Source organism: Salvelinus namaycush, chromosome 19, assembly GCF_016432855.1.
Source record: "Salvelinus namaycush isolate Seneca chromosome 19, SaNama_1.0, whole genome shotgun sequence".
Taxonomy (NCBI): Eukaryota; Metazoa; Chordata; class Actinopteri; order Salmoniformes; family Salmonidae; genus Salvelinus; species Salvelinus namaycush.
The window spans coordinates 17,964,791-17,981,732 of NC_052325.1; the positions used below are offsets into that span (position 1 = coordinate 17,964,791).

Sequence of the window (16,942 nt, forward strand, 5' to 3'; positions counted from 1 at the left end):
TATGTCAGAGTCACCATCCTGAACTCTTGAACACTTCTCGGTGTAAACGGTTGTTTTGTATTCACACTTGTAATTTTCCATCACAGCTGTGCCAAAGATCAAGACTACTGATCAGAACCTGGTCACAGACGCTGGAAAGCCTTTTGTCATGGCGATCCCCTACGATGCCTATCCTCGTGCAGAGGCTGAGTGGTTCTTCAACATCGTTAGCCTGCCTGTGCAGAACATTGACACCTCCGCAGACAAGACAGAATACAGGCTGAAGAGCCCCAAGAAGACAGATCAGGGCAGGTACAAGATCGTCATCAAGAACAAACACGGACAGGGAGAGGCATTCATCAATCTGGATGTTATTGGTAAGTCTAGGACTGTCATGGTTCTACTCTTTTTGAAAATCATCTAATGGACTACAGTAGTAAGATAGTTTAGGAGGCTTGAAAAGTTGGTCATTAATGTTTTTGTGATCTCCAGATGTCCCTGGACCTGTGAAGAACCTCAAAGTGGTTGACACCGCCGACGGTGAGGTCAGCCTGGCCTGGGAAGAGCCAGAGAGTGATGGTGGCAGCAAGATCATTGCATATGTGGTGGAGAGGCGTGATATCAAGCGCAAGACATGGACCCTTGCCACTGACCGTGCTGACGCTCCAGAATACTCTGTTAGCGGTCTCCAGAGGGACAACAAGTACCTCTTCAGAGTATGTGCTCGCAACAGAGTGGGCAGTGGACCCACTGTGGAGACAGACGAAGCTGTCCAGGCCAAGAATAAGTTTGGTAAGCAATACTTGACTACTGTAGAATACAAATGCATGAATTTTCCCAATACTAACTACAACTGTACTGTGATGTCCTATGACCATTATAGCATCAAAAGCTAAACAAATAATCATCTCTCTGTTTTTACTTCAGATGTGCCAGAGGCACCTGAGGACGTTGTGGTTGGCATCGTGAACAGGTTCGGAGCCACAGTCTCCTGGGAAAAACCAAAGTCTGATGGCGGATCTGAGATCACCTCCTACATCATTGAGTTCCGTGACAGGACCTCTGTGAGCTGGGAGGTGGCTATGATCGCCAAGGCTCTGGACCGCACAGCCACTCTCACTGATGTCGTTGAGAACAAGGAATACATCTTCCGTGTCAAAGCCGAAAACAAGGCTGGCATTGGCAAGCCAAGTGCTGCCACGGATCCAGTTAAGATCATGGACCCCATTGGTGAGTCAAGATAATGTTGTTCTGACCAACTGAAAATGTTTATGTGGCATAGATAACAGTTGAACACTTTCAAATCTATTACAGAGAAACCAAGCCCACCATTGAACTTCAACTACACTGACCAGACAAAGAACTCTGTCCAGCTGACATGGGAGACCCCCGCCAGCAATGGAGGAAGCATGATCACTGGCTACATTATTCAGAAGTGTGAGGATGGAACAGACAAGTGGCTCAGATGCAATGCCAGGCTCTGTCAGGACCTTAACTACAAGGTAATTGCCACTTTCTTTTTTCAAGCAGTGAAATATGCTTGTTGCCAGTTTGTTCAATTTGTACTGTCATTTGTATTGATTCCCCTCCCTCATTACATTGTACTGATTGACTTTTGTTGTTGTCCTAGGTATCTGGACTGAAGCAGGGGATGAAGTACCACTACAGAGTGTGCGCAGAGAACGCAGCCGGAGTTTCAGATCCAGCTGATCAGCTTGGACCTCTCTTGGCAGACGATTGTCATGGTGTGTTGTTATTCAACGTTAACTTAAAACAGAGAAAATAGATACTAGAACATAATTGTTTTTTAAAAAGAAATACAAAATACAAATATGTAATGTGGATGTAAACATAATGTTGTTTTTTCATTTTAGTTGGACCTTCCATGGATCTCAGTGGATTTAAGGATGGCCTGGAGGTCATTGTTCCTCATCCACTTGTCATCCGCGTCCCTCTTCTTGGATATCCCACACCCACCGCCAAGTGGAGCTGTGGTGATAAAGAGCTCACTGCTGGTGACCGTGTGTCCATGGTTACAAGGAGCACCTACACAGAACTGACAGTGGCTCCAAGTGTGCGTCCAGACAAAGGCACATACACTCTGCACCTGGAGAATGATGTGACCAGTGCCTTTGGAGAGATTGAAGTCAATGTTATTGGTAAGTGATACACTTGTGATGAAAAAACAACTAGTCTTCATGTTACCAACTTAATTAATATGTTACAGCCCTCTCACCGTGTAGTAGTACTGGCAGTATTTGCTCATTATTTGCCATTTTTGTTTAGCATCACCAAGTGCACCCAAAGACTTCAAGGTTTCCGAGGTGACAAGACACCATGTGCACCTGATGTGGGAGGCACCAGAGCATGATGGAGGAAGCCCAGTTATTGGCTACCAAATTGAAAAGAAGGAAGTGTCCCGCAAGACCTGGGTCAAGGTATATCTTATGAGTACACTTTGAATGACAAATTAGTGTTCCTATAACCATAACCGCTAAGGAATAAATGCGTCTGTATGTATATGCTCTCCATTCATCCTATCACTAACTTATATTGTGATTGCTTTTCAGGTTTGCATGGGTGTACAGGACCTGGAGTTCACTGTGGCAGATGTCATTGAAGGCAAAGAGTATTTGTTCAGTGTTACTGCTATCAACAAGTGTGGTCCAGGAGAGCCTGCCTACATTGACGAGCCAGTCAATGTGTCCTCCCCTGCCAGTGAGTACTTATCCTTCTCAGAAACTGATTACAGTAACACATTTATTTGTACACTTGAACTAAATCATACACAAGCTCTACCACGATCGGAAAATGTAAACCATGTGTTTGTTCCAAGCTGTGCCGGATCCACCTGAGAACCTGAAATGGAGAGACAAGTCAGGAAAGGGCATCTTCCTGTACTGGGAGCCACCCAAGTACGACGGCGGAGCTTCAATCAAGAGCTACGTTGTAGACAAATGCCAGCGTGGCACAGACAAGTGGGAGCCATGTGGAGACCCACTGCCTGAGCTGAAGTAAGATCCTAATCTCTATCATTGTTACTCTAAATGTGTGTTGTACACAGCCTGAGGTTCAATCAGATTTAGATTTTTGGATAGCGGTACATTTCCTGATAGTTTAGCATTCTTTTAGAAGTATGTTTAATTTGCAATTGATCAAACCCCATGCTGAAACTGTTCAGTGACTAAATAATACTAAAACTAACAGTTGATCATGTTCTATTAACAATGAAAGGGAGAATACAGATTTTCTCAGTTTAACCAGATTGTTGGTTCCCTTTAGATTCCAGGTGACAGGTCTGATTGAGGGACAGTGGTATGCCTACCGTGTGAGGGCTGTCAACAGGCTGGGAGCAGGCAAACCCTGCAGGGCTACAGATGAGATCCTGGCTGTTGATCCTAAAGGTAATCAAATCAAATTGTATTAGTCACATGCGCCGAATACGACAGGTGTAGTAGACCTTATAGTGAAATGCTTACTTACGAGCCCATAACCAACAATGCAGTTTTAAAAAAATACAAAAATACAGATAAGAAATAAAAGTAACAAGTAATTAAAGAGCAGCAGTAAAATAACAATAGCGAGACTATATACAAGGGGTACCGGTACAGAGTCAATGTGCGGGGTACCGTTTTTTTTTAGGTAATATGTACATGTGGGTAGAGTTATTAAAGTGACTATGCATAGATGATATCAACAGACAGTAGCAGCGCTGTAAAAGAGGGGGAGGGGGGACAATGCAAATAGTCTGGGTAGCCATTTGATTAGGTGTTCAGGAGCCTTATGACTTGGGGGTAGAAACTGTTTAGAAGCCTCTTGGACCTAGACTTGGCGCTCCGTAGCAGAGAGAACAGTCTATGACTAGGGTGACGGGTATCTTTGACAATTTTTAGGGCCTTTCTCTGACACCGCCTGGTATAGAGGTCCTGGATGGCAGAGAACTTGGCCCCAATGATGTACTGGGCCGTTCGCACTACCCTCTGTAGTGCCTTGCCGTCGGAGGCCGAGCAGTTGCCATACCAGGCAGTGATGCAACCTGTCAGGATGCTCTTGATGGTGCAGCTGTAGAACCTTTTGAGGATCTGAGAACCCATGCCAAATCTTTTCAGCCTCCTGAGGGGGAATAGGTTTTGTCGTGCCCTCTTCACGACTTTCTTGGTGTGCTTGGACCATGTTAGTTTGTTGGGTGATGTGGACACCAAGGAACTTGAAGCTCTCAACCTGCAGCCCCGTCGATGAGAATGGGGGTGTGCCCTGTCCTCTTTTTCCTGTAGTCCACAATCATCTCCTTTGTCTTGATTACGTTAAGGGAGAGGTTGTTGTCCTGGTACCACACGGCCAGGTCTCTGACCTCCTCCCTATAGGCTGTCTCGTCATTGTCGGTGATCAGGCCTACCAGTGTTGTGTCATCAGCAAACTTAATGATGGTGTTGGAGTCGTGCCTGGCCGTGGGGTCATGAGTGAACAGGGAGTACAGGAGGGGGCTGATCACGAACCCCTGAGGGGCCCCTGTGTTGAGGATCAGCGTGGCGGATGTGTTGTTACCTACCCTTACCACCTGGGGGTGGCCTGTCAGGAAGTCCAGGATCCAGTTGCAGAGGGAAGTGTTTAATCCCAGGGTCCTTAGCTTATTGATGAGCTTTGAGGGCACTATGGTGTTGAACGCTGAGCTGTAGTCAATGAATAGCATTCTCACATAGGTGTTACTTTTGTCCAGGTGGGAAAGGGCAGTGTGGAGTGCAATAGAGATTGCATCATCTGTGGATCTGTTGGAGCGGTATGCAAATTGGAGTGGGTCTAGGGTTTCTGGGATAATGGGGTTGATGTATAGGTAATGTATATAATCATGATAATAATACATAGGATTTACGTAGCTCTTTTCTGAATCCTAAAGACACGTGCCCTGAGTTAAACTCTCATTGGTTTGTTGCAGAAATGTCACTCTGTTTCCAATTGATCCCAACAGAGCCTCCAGAGATTCAACTGGACGTGAAGTTGCTGGCTGGTTTGACCGCCAGAGCCGGAACCAAGATTGAGCTTCCAGCTGATATTGTCGGAAAGCCCGAACCCAAGGTAAAATGGACCAAGGCTGACCTGGTCCTGAAGGGAGATGATCGCATCACCATCGATACCAAGACAGGAAACTCCACTTTGTCTATCGCCAAAACCGTCAGAGAAGACACATCTACCTACATCATTGAGGCAGTCAACAGCAGTGGTCGTGCTACCGCAACTGTTGATGTCAACATTCTTGGTACGATATATTTTTTACCCTAAATGTCAATGAAAAAATTGAATGAAATTACAACTTTGGAACAACACATTTTTTATGTTTATAACAATATTTGAATGTCACCCAACAGATAAGCCTGGTCCTCCAGCTGCATTTGATATCTCTGAGATCACCAACCACTCCTGCTACCTGGCCTGGAACCCTCCCAGAGACGACGGAGGTTCTGTCGTCACCAACTACATTGTGGAGCTCAGACCCTTCGACAAAGAGGAGTGGACCAAACTGTCATCCACTGTGAAACAAACCACCTTCAATGCCACAAAACTTACCCCTGAAAAGGAATACGTCTTCAGAGTACAGGCTGAGAACCAGTACGGCATCGGCGCCCCTAATGAGCATGTGCCAATCATCGCCAAATACTCCTTTGGTACGTTATCTACTATCTTACATTTATGTTGTCAATGTAATATACTTTTTACACTGTCATTCATTAAACATAGTCCTCTGTTCTATTATTGCATTATATATGTGTTGCTGTTGTCTTTTAGATCCTCCTGGTGCTCCATCCAGATTGCAGCCTTCTGATATTGCTAAGGACTCTCTGACTCTGACATGGTACGAGCCTGATGAGGATGGTGGCAGTCCTATCACTGGGTACTGGATCGAGAGGTTCGACCCAGAAAATGACAAATGGATCAGATGCAACAAGCTGCCCATCAAGGACATCACCTTTAGGTACAGTTGGCCTGTTTAGGTTCTATAATTATACTGTACTATACTATAGTTATCTATTATATTACATTTTGTGATTTTGTATGTGTATATCCACAGTCGTATCAAATATGTTAATTTCAGGGTGAAGGGCCTGCCTACCAAGAAGAAGTACAAGTTCCGTGTCTTGGCCGAGAATCTTGCAGGACCAGGAAAACCAAGCACTGAGACTGATCCAGTCTTGGTCAAGGATCCAATTGGTATGTTGTGTTATATTGATCATTTAGTTATATTCTTTTCATAAATGAAAAAGATAGCTTTATCATTTAAAGAAAACAAGTATCATCAGCAAAATAAGACCTGTCATAAACCTGTCATGTTACTTGTATTCCAGATCCTCCATGGGCTCCTGGCAAACCCTTCATCAGAGAAATAGCTAAGACATCTGCCTTCCTGCAATGGACCAGGCCAGAGCACGACGGCGGTGCCAAGATCGAGGGTTACATCATTGAGTTCCTGAAGACTGGTACCGAAGCATGGATCAGAGCAGCAGAGGACGTGCCCCAGACTGAGCACTTCCTGAAGGGTTTGATGGAGAAACAGGAGTACTCATTCAGAGTCAAGGCCGTCAACTGCGCAGGAGAGAGTGAGCCCAGTGACCCTAGCGATCCTGTGGTCTGCAAGGAAAGACTCTGTAAGTCATGATGCTAACTCCGACAATTAGGCTTAGAGCAGGGATCCCCAACTGGCGGCTCGCTGGCCAAATTTGATCGTGGGTGATTTTATTTGGCCCCACAAGCTTGATGAAAAAATAAAGTTTATAAATGTTTAATATTTTTATTGTTGGACAGAAGACTGTAAAAACACCAGCAAATCAGCTCCAAGTGATTTGAATTTTGGAAATCTGTTCCAAAGTATTCCCATGCATAATAGAGAGATATATGTGATCGTATACAAATGTAAGCAAGATTTGAAATGATTATGTTTTTGTGAAATATTATATATGTTTGGTCTTCTTGCGGTCACATTGCAGTCTACAAATGATTTGTAATTATGTTCCGGCCCCCTGACCATCCGCTCAACAAAAAATTGTCCCTCAGCTGAATCCAGTTGATGATCCCTGGATTTGAGAGACAATACTAGTTGGATGACTATTTGGAATTGGAAATTATATGAGCTTCATTTAGCCTTTTCTATTCAACAGATCCTCCATCACCTCCTCAATGGCTTGAGGTGGCCAACATCACAAAGATCAACGCTGAGCTGAAGTGGCAAGCTCCTGACAACGACGGTGGCTCTCCAATCACCAACTACGTTGTTGAGAAGAGGGACGTCAGGCGTAAGACCTGGACTGCGGTGGACACCACTGTGAAGGAGCTGAAGTACACTGTCACTCCACTGAATGAGGGCTCTCTCTATGTGTTCCGCGTGGCTGCTGAGAACGCAGTCGGACAGAGTGATTACTGTGAACTGGAAGACTCTGTTCTAGCTAAAGATACTTTCAGTACGTTTCTATCCTGTCCCACTTCAGTCATTCTGTTGTTGATGGAGAATTAAAGTCAATGGAGTAGTTCTTACAATTTATGAACTTTGCTTTTATCTTTTTCTTTCCAGCCACTCCTGGGCCACCTTATGCCTTGACTATTGTGGAGGTGTCCAAGAGACACGTTGAACTGAAATGGGAAGCTCCAAAGAGTAATGGTGGGAGACCCATTACAAAGTAAGTGAATAACAAACTTGTAATTGTCTATATGTTTGTCATGACAGTATTTGTATTTAAGTAATTTTAAACCATTTTAAAATAATACATACCATTTGCTTTTTAGGTACGTCATTGAGAAGAAAGAGAAACTTGGAACCCGCTGGGTGAAGTCTGGAAAGACCCCTGACGCTCTGTGCACCTACAAACTCACAGACGTGGATGAGGGCACTGAGGTTCAGTTCCAGGTCCGTGCTGAGAATGAGGCCGGTGTTGGACACCCTAGTGAACCAACAGAAGTAGTCACCATTGAGGATGCTACAAGTGAGTTGTCTGTTACATTCTCAATGTATATTCATCTTATACTGTAGAATGATTATTTAATATAACTTTGTCTTGGCATGGCAAAGGCAATCAATATTAGGAAGGAAAAGGTGCAACTCTCGCTCACACTCCACGAGACACCTCTTCTCACATTGGTAGAGCGCATTCCACTACTTTTCAAAGGAAACCAATGTGAATAATGTGTTTTTTCTTCTTCCCAGGTCCACCATCTCCTCCTGTTGACTTGGTCATAGTTGGTGCCAGTAGAGAGCATATCAACATTACCTGGAAGGTACCATTGAAGAATGGAGGTAGCCCCATCACAGGATACCATGTTGAGCTCCGAGAGGCTAAAGCTGAGAAGTGGATGAGAATCAACACTCGCCCAGTCAAGGAGCTCAAATACAAAGCAGAGGAAAGCATCAAGCCAGAGAAACAATATGTCCTGAGAGTCCGTGCCATCAACTCTGTTGGTGTCAGCGATCCTTCTGCCATTTCTGAGAAGGTCTTTGCCAAGGATCCAGACTGTAAGCATACTTACCATACCCCTAAGTGTCAAATGGAAATAAATCTTATGCCACTTATTGAAAATAAATGGGAAGTAACATATACATCTCTTTATCCCCTCTCTCAGGTATTCCTACTATGGACATGGAGGCCCTAGACATTGTGGTGGTTGAGGGTGACAAGCTGCATATCAACATCCCATACAATGCCATCCCCAAACCAGAGATGGTCTGGAGCAAAATCTTCCACACAGATACTGCCATTGGCACAAAGTTACAGAATGATGACAGACTGTCGATGACTTGTGAGCTCAACAGTGTCCACCTGGAAGTGATGAAGTGTGTGCATGATGATGCTGGAGAATACTCCGTCACTCTGGAGAATGCGATCGGAACAGCCACCAGAATCATCAACGTTAAAGTTATTGGTAAGATTCACAAATAGTATTCACTTGAATTCTTCACTGTGAAAATATTTGGTGTTAAGTCAAAATATGTTTTACTTAAAATGCAGAAAACAGACTGTATAGCATATTCTGCGTTATATTCACAGGTCTGCCCGGCCAATGCAAGGACATCAATGCAGATGAGATCACTAAGAACTCCTGCAAGCTGACATGGGAGGCTCCAGAGAGTGATGGTGGTACTCCAATTCTCCACTACGTTCTGGAGCGTAGAGGGGCTTCTAATAAGACTTTCAGGCCTCTGATGTCAGGAGAAAACATCCTGACCTACCAGGTCAACGATCTCAAGCTGAACGAAGAATATCACTTCCGGGTCAAGGCTGTCAACAATGTCGGCTCTGGGCCATTCCTGGAGCTCCGCAACCCTGTCATCACTATGGAAGTGAAACGTAAGTGTTCTGGAACACTTTCCAACTTTTCACAGTTGGTTAGAATTGCTTGATAGTTTCTTCACCACCATTTTTGAAGGAGCAGGAACGCATTATATAGGAGAATGTGTTGGATGTATGAACCCTTCTCGGCTCCATGGATTATGGATTGCAGAGATATGTATTGATGTTATTTTTCCTGTTATTTACAGAGAAACCAGATCCACCCATTGATGTTGAGGCTCATGATCCAACCGCCAACTCTATCACACTGACCTGGAAACCACCCGTGTCTGACGGTGGTTGCGCCATCACTGGCTACATCCTGGAATGCATTGAGAAGGATGGTGATAGATTCCAGAGAATCAACCCATCCCTGGTGCCTGGTTTCACCTATGTGGTGAAGGATATGAAGGAAGGCAAAGAGTATCAGTTCCGTGTTCGCGCTGAGAACGCTGCTGGAGTCAGCGAGCCGTCTCGCAGCACTCCAATGACCATGATCGCTGCTCCCGTTGGTATGGCTACCTTTTTGACATTGTTTTATTTTTGTTTGTTATTTGTTCTGTATTGTAAAATGCCTTTGGGTCCTTGAAAAGCGCTCCAAATGGACTCTGAAGGTCATTAGCGTCTGATGTACACCAATTTCAGATCCGTGCTAGCCGACACCCGCATGTTTTGCCAGTGTCGGAGACACAACTGTGTTAGAGCTGTGAAATCCACAAGCGGATCCTTGTGCTACCTTATTGTGAAAACTGCCATTGGATGCAACGAAACCACACCCAACTTTATATCCGACAAATCCCATGCAGCCGCGTTAGAAGTTCATGCAGCCGCGTTACAAGTTCAAACACTCGAATGCGTGATGTTCTATTGTCTACACTTCGATTAGGCTGATAGGCTATAAATCCCCCCATCCAAATGAACATGAAAACATGCATTAGCCTGTCATTATTTCTATAATCGACAGAGCTTAAACGATATTGCCGTTTTGAACTTCTAACGCAGTATAGGGATAATAAGGAAGGGAGTGGTTCGTGACACACAAGAGCAGCCGCTCACCGATTGGTCAGCTCATACCACAGCTACACCTCCAACACACTATGTGGATGTCGGCCAACGCAGTTGACGCTATATCTGATTGAATCGAGGCCAAAGTGTATGTATAATAATAACATGTGGTTTAACCCATACAAATAGAATGAATAGAACAGGCTTGGAAGCTTTAACCCTAGCAATGTTACTGGAAAACGTATTGTACACTTGCAATGGCTGCCTGGTCTTGTGATGCAATAATTTCCATGGTGATTTGGAATATTCTATCAACTGATGCTTGATTGCCATGGTAATGTAGAATGTTCATTGAAATGATGCAGCTCGTGCAATGGAATGTCTTTTTTATGTCAGTTGAGTTGACTCAACAAATCACAGAACAGATTGAAGGGTACACTTCCTGCTTTTACTTCCTGGCATGGATACACTCACAATGGCTACCAGTCTATCCATTATGCCATCATTGACTTGAATGGGGACACCTGTTCTATTCAATCTATTTCTATGGTTTAGCCTTTGTGTTGTCAATTCTTTCAGAAAAACCCAAGGTGTCCCTCCATGCTCGCCTGCAGCATGGCCTGTGCATCAGGAAGGGTGAGGAGATCCACCTGGACGCCTACATCTCTGGCGCTCCATACCCAACTGTCACCTGGCTCAGGAACAACGAAGACGTCAAGAATGTACCAGAGAAGAAGCCAGTACCGCCTATTCTGAAGAAGAAGAAGGGGGGCAAGGTTGAACCTGAAGAACCTGAGGTGTTCGTAACCCCTCTTCATGAGCGTCTTTCTTATGCTGTAAAGAAGGGCGAGACCTCAATCATGGTGCGAGACTCCATCAGAGCTGACCACGGTCACTTCTGCATCCAGGCCGAGAACTCTCATGGTGTTGCAACTGCATACTGTGACGTCAACGTCCTTGGTAAGCCAATGATCCTCATCACAAACTACTTTCAGTCATTTTTCAGAACTTTACTTACTTATTTAGTAATTTTACTCCTCCTGGAGCATAAGCCATCAACAACAGTTTCAACATTCTCTTTTCTATGATTTGTACAGATAAGCCTGGACCTCCAGTGAACTTTGTCTTTGAGGAGATCAGGGACACCTCTGTCATCTGCAAGTTCGACCCTCCTCTTGACAATGGTGGTAGTGAGATCCTGAACTACATCCTTGAAAAGAAAGACAACAAGAATGAAGATATCGGATGGATCACGGTAACTTCAACCCTCAAGGTTTGCAACTATCCTGTTACCAAACTGATTGAAGGAAAGGAGTACATCTTCCGTATTACCGCTGAGAACAAGTTTGGCTGCGGACCTTCATGTCTCTCTGAGCCAGTCGTTGCCAAGAACCAATTCGGTAAATATCTACAATTACATTTCTGTTTTTCCTTTACTATCAGTTATAAACGTTTGTTGAAATGTGTATTTTCCCTTTACTATCACTGGTAAAAGTGTTTGTTTTTGTCATTAACTGCCAATTACAACATTCTACTTTTCCACTTCTATTCTTTCAAGATCCACCCGATGCTCCAAACACACCCAGAATTGGAGAGGTGACTGCCAACAGTGTGTTCATCTCCTGGCATGAGCCCAAGGACAACGGTAGTCCCATCCTGGGCTACTGGATCGAGAGGAAGGAAATGAACAGCAAACACTGGACTAGGGTGAACCGCTTCCTGCTCAATTCCCTCTCTGTGAAGATTGAGGGTCTTATGGAAGGCCTGGTATACATATTCAGAGTCTGTGCTGAGAATCTGGCTGGCCCCGGACCCTTCAGTGTCCCAACTGATCCCCAGATTGCTATGGATCCAATCTGTAAGTTTATCTGAGAATAGATACCAACACTACAATCTATTGTGGAATCCTACGTTTTTTATTTTTTATTACTTAGTCAAACATTGATGTCAATAGGAGCTTACGTGAAAATTTGATATAAGTGGAAGTTAGGATTCACCCCTATATGCCTTAGTTGACACACTATCATCAATATTATAAGCATTGACTCAAGTTATCTCTTTCTGCCTCTACAGTACCACCTGGCCCACCCACTCCAAGAGTTATTGATACCTCTGCGACAACAGTTGATATTGCCTGGGTTCCCCCCCTGTACAATGGAGGAGGAGATATACTTGGCTACCATGTTGAGAGTGTTCTGGCTGGAGAGAAGGAATGGAAACGTAGTACAGAGTTCAGATGCAAGGAGATGAAGTATACAGTGACTGGGCTGACGGAGGGCGCTGACTATTACATCCGGGTTATTGCTGTCAATGACGCCGGACCGGGAGCACCTGGCATGACTGAACCAGTCACTGTGAAGGAGCCTCAAGGTATCTATCTATCTATCAATAAATCAATCAAACAATCAAATGTATTTATAAAGCCCTTTTTATATCAGCAGTTGTCACATAGTGCTTTACAATAACCTGGCGTTGACCCCAGAGAACAAGCCAGTTAACTCATATAGTGAAATCATTCAGCTTCACCATTTAGCTCAACCAGTCAGCTCATATAGTGCAAATATGTCACCGAGCTAATGATATCATACTACCATATAATATTTATATATTTTTTTATTGGCCTACAGTGTACTCATGAAACAAACATTTCTATGTCTATGTCCCCAGAGCCCCCAGTGGTTGACTTTGATGCCTCTGTGAAGAACGGAGTCATCATCAAAGCCGGCGAGGCTCTGAGACTGCCAGCGTTCGCCATCGGCAGACCACAACCAGAAGTGAAATGGATGAAGGATGAGGCTGAAACTGACAAAGAGCATGTTGTGATCGAAACAGAAGGAAAGAACAGCCTTCTGTTCATCAAGTACGCCAAGAGAACTGATCACGGAAAGTACCAAATCTCTGGAACCAACAGCAGTGGAACCAAGTCTGCTGTCACTAGAGTTGACGTCATGGGTAAGTGTGCAAGCAATCAATTGCTGACATAGAGCATCTCAGAGGAGAAGTGCTGATCTAGGATCATGTCCCCAATGTCTATATAATCTTGTTCATTATAATCTAAAAGGCTAAACTGATCCTAGATCGGCACTACTATTCTGAGACGCTTTATGAATACAGGCCATAGTTCTCCTATCTTGAGTTTTCTCATCCTCTTAATTTTTTACCCTTTTGTGTGGTTGTAACTAGATGTCCCTGGGCCTGTGGTTAATCTGAAGACTACTCATGTCACCAAGAAGAACATCAGCTTGAGCTGGGCAGATCCTCTAGATAACGGTGGCAGCGATGTCATCGGCTACGTAGTGGAGAAAAAGGATGCAAAAATGAAGCTATTCAGACAACCTATCGAGACTGCTTCATGCAAGTGTGACATTCAGGGTTTGCTTTCAGAGGAAGAGTACGATTTCCGTGTTTTTGCAAGGAACAAGTACGGTGATGGCGCCCCAACGGACATTGGGCCTATTCTGGCTTCGGATCCCAAAGGTATGACGAGTGAAGAAAATGGCGTTATTGGAGAAAAAAAAGCTAATTCAAAGATGTTAGAATCTTATCTGGTTCTAAGATGCATTACATTGTTTGTGGAGAATCTACGATCACAATGTGCTGGAGTGTCTTTCTTTCTATTTACAGATTTTAATATCTGAAAATGATTCTGAAATTGAACTCCTTTCTTTCAGCTGTTCCATCTCCACCATTGAAACTGCACTACACCGAGAGGTGGACGACTGCTATTGCTCTTGCTTGGGAGCCACCTCGCAGCGATGGAGGTAGCCCAATCACGGGTTACTATGTTGAGAAGATGAGAGCAGATGGAACTGAGTTTGACGTGGCCAATCGCAAGCTCTGCAAAGACTTACACATCAAATTGGAGAACCTATCAGAGAACCACGTGTATCAGTTCCGTGTGTTTGCCGTGACTGAGGTGGGAGAGGGCGAACGCTCCAAACCAATCAGTGCTAACATACAGGATGATGAAAGTAAGTAATGTTACACTCTTCTATAAACCTTACCATAAACAATATATTTGTCTTGGATAATAAAGCAACCAGAGTAAACTGCTTTTTTTGTATTCATCTTAACGAAATGCCTTGTGTGGTCTGTTATCATAGTTCCCCCCGAAATCTCAATCTTGGAGCATTTCAAGAGAGATACAATCATTGTGAGGAAGGGAGCGGCTATTGAGATCCCTGCTGAGGTGGTGGGTCTGCCAATGCCAGAGGTTCAGTGGTCTAAGGATGACGTCGTCATCCCCATGGCTACTGAGACACTGCTGATGGAGTTCGAGGAGGTGGCCCGCACCAAGTGCACCACCAAGATCAGCATCCCTGAGACTATCAGAGGAGACAAGGGAGACTACAAACTGGCTGCCACCAACTGCCATGGCAAAGCACACCGCATCATCCATGTGGAGGTTCTAGGTAAACATTTTCAGCGATCATTAACATTTTCAGCAAACAGATCTGTGATAACCATACAATTATAATATTAGTATAATCGTACGTAGGTGTGTCAGCGCTACAAAAGGTCTTAACGGGGCAATCAGCAGTTGCTTCATCAATTTTTGGACTTACACTCAGCGGCCAGTTCATTAGGTACGTCCATCTAGTGCCAGGTCGGACCCCCCTTTGCCTCCAGAATAGCCTGAATTATTCAGGGGATGGATTCTACAAGGTGTGACATTCAAATGTTGCTCACTTGGCATCAAGGGAGCTAATGTGTGCCAGGAAAACATTCCTCAAACCATTACACCACCGCCAACAGCCTGTACCATTGACACAAGGCAGGATGGGGCCATGGACTACTGCTGCTTACGTCAAATCCTGACTCTGCCATCAGCATGACATAACCGGAACCGGGATTTGTCGGACCAGGCAATGTTTTTCCATGCCTCAATTGTCCAGTGTTGGTGATCTCGTGCTCACTGGAGCCGCTTCTTCTTGTTTTTCGCTGATAGTAGTGAAACCCGGAGTGGTCGTCAGCTGCAATACCCCAAGACAAGGACTGATGAGTTGTGCATTCCGAGATGCCGTTCTGCACACCACTGTTGTACTGCGCCATTATTTGCCTGTTTGTGGCCCGCCTGTTAGATTGCACGATTCTTGCCATTCTCCTTCGACCTCTCTCATCAACGAGCTGTTATCGCCCACAGGACTGCCGCTGATTGATGTTTTTGTTGTCACACCATTCTTTGTAAACCCTAGACACTGTCGTGCGTAAAAAGGCTGTTTCTGAGATACTGGAACCGGAACGCCTGGCACCGGCAATAATACCACGCTCAATGACTCTTAGGTCACTAGTTTTGCCCATTCTAATGTTCAATCAAACAGTAACAGAATGCCTCAATGCCTGTCTGCCTGCTTTATATAGCAAGCCATAGCCACATGACTCACTGTCTGTAGGAGCGAACCATTTTCGTGAATGTGGTGGTGTAACTAATAAACTAAATTAGTTATACACTAAGTGTACAAAACATAAAGAGCACCTGCTCTTTCCATGACATAGACTGACCAGGTGAATCCAGGTGAAAGCTATGATCCCTTATTGATGTCACTTGTTAAATCTACTTCAATCACTGTAGATGAAGGTGAGGAGACAGGTTAAAGAAGGATTTTTAAGCCTTGAGACAATTAAGACATGGATTGTGTATGTGTGCCATTTAGAGGGTGAATGGGCAAGACAAAATCTTTAAGTGCCTTTGAACGGGGTATAGTAGTAGATGCCAGGCACACTGGTTTGTGTCAAGAACTGCAACACTGCTGGGTTTTTCATGCTCAACAGTTTCCCGTGTGTATCAAGAATGGTCCACCACCTAAAGGACATCCAGCCAACTTGACACAACTGTGGGAAGCATTAGAGTCAACATGGGCCAGCATCCCTATGGAACCCGTTCGACACCTTGTAGAGTCCATGCCCTGACAAATTGAGGCTGTTTTGAGGGCAAGGGGGAATGCAACTCAATATTAGGAAGGTGTTCTTAATGTTTTGTGCACTCAGTGTATGATTTTTGAAGAATATAACTTATAAATGCCTCATGACCTTAGTTCAACTATCCTACCCCATCATAACCCAAATATAAACATGGTTTACTCCAATGTTTGTCAACAAAGTAAATGTAAACACAACATAGCCTCAAAACGTGGTTAAAACTATAATTTTGATATCATGGATCGTCAGTCCTTGCATCCATAGCTCCGTCTATGAATTTGAGAGTGGTTACACTTCTCTAGCCCAATCCCTTAGTTTTTTACCAAAACAGGGTTGGGGAGTTCGCTTTGTTATTGTTTCTACTGTTGATTGCTAGTTTAAAGAAACTGTGGTACTTATCTGGGTATTGACATTATAGATACTTTCAAATAAGTATTTTGAGTCTTTCAAATAAGTAAAAATGATAACTAGTATTTCAAAAAAATATCCGCAATATTCTCATAATGTTTTATTTGCCTTCATAGACCGCCCTCTGCCACCACGTGACATTGTGGTGTCTGACATCCAGGCTGAGTCTTGCTATCTGACTTGGGCGGTCCCAGAGGACGACGGGGGTAGTGAGATCACCAACTACATCATCGAAAGGAGGGACGCCAGCAGGAAGAAGTCTGACTTTGAGCAGCTCACCTGCAATATCATTGATAGGAGATATGGGGTTAGTCCAAACTCCT

At 44.3% G+C, this 16,942-nt stretch overlaps 1 protein-coding gene across 1 annotated transcript in view; it reads left to right on the forward strand.

The window, feature by feature from the left end:
- ttn.1 (titin, tandem duplicate 1) overlaps positions 1-16,942 on the forward strand; it is a 167,363-nt gene that overhangs the window by 69,592 nt on the left and 80,829 nt on the right. The window contains exons 104-134 of the mRNA XM_039014232.1: positions 87-356; positions 472-771; positions 907-1,209; positions 1,294-1,481; positions 1,610-1,724; positions 1,854-2,138; positions 2,266-2,417; positions 2,550-2,697; positions 2,816-2,993; positions 3,262-3,383; positions 4,946-5,233; positions 5,343-5,639; positions 5,761-5,947; positions 6,068-6,183; positions 6,318-6,617; positions 7,128-7,427; positions 7,538-7,643; positions 7,750-7,946; positions 8,168-8,473; positions 8,581-8,880; positions 9,006-9,305; positions 9,497-9,799; positions 10,872-11,252; positions 11,390-11,692; positions 11,851-12,150; positions 12,366-12,662; positions 12,960-13,244; positions 13,476-13,769; positions 13,964-14,263; positions 14,396-14,704; positions 16,736-16,926. Coding sequence (XP_038870160.1) covers positions 87-356; positions 472-771; positions 907-1,209; positions 1,294-1,481; positions 1,610-1,724; positions 1,854-2,138; positions 2,266-2,417; positions 2,550-2,697; positions 2,816-2,993; positions 3,262-3,383; positions 4,946-5,233; positions 5,343-5,639; positions 5,761-5,947; positions 6,068-6,183; positions 6,318-6,617; positions 7,128-7,427; positions 7,538-7,643; positions 7,750-7,946; positions 8,168-8,473; positions 8,581-8,880; positions 9,006-9,305; positions 9,497-9,799; positions 10,872-11,252; positions 11,390-11,692; positions 11,851-12,150; positions 12,366-12,662; positions 12,960-13,244; positions 13,476-13,769; positions 13,964-14,263; positions 14,396-14,704; positions 16,736-16,926 — 7,721 coding nt within the window. The remainder of the gene's footprint in view (positions 1-86; positions 357-471; positions 772-906; positions 1,210-1,293; positions 1,482-1,609; positions 1,725-1,853; positions 2,139-2,265; positions 2,418-2,549; positions 2,698-2,815; positions 2,994-3,261; positions 3,384-4,945; positions 5,234-5,342; positions 5,640-5,760; positions 5,948-6,067; positions 6,184-6,317; positions 6,618-7,127; positions 7,428-7,537; positions 7,644-7,749; positions 7,947-8,167; positions 8,474-8,580; positions 8,881-9,005; positions 9,306-9,496; positions 9,800-10,871; positions 11,253-11,389; positions 11,693-11,850; positions 12,151-12,365; positions 12,663-12,959; positions 13,245-13,475; positions 13,770-13,963; positions 14,264-14,395; positions 14,705-16,735; positions 16,927-16,942) is intronic.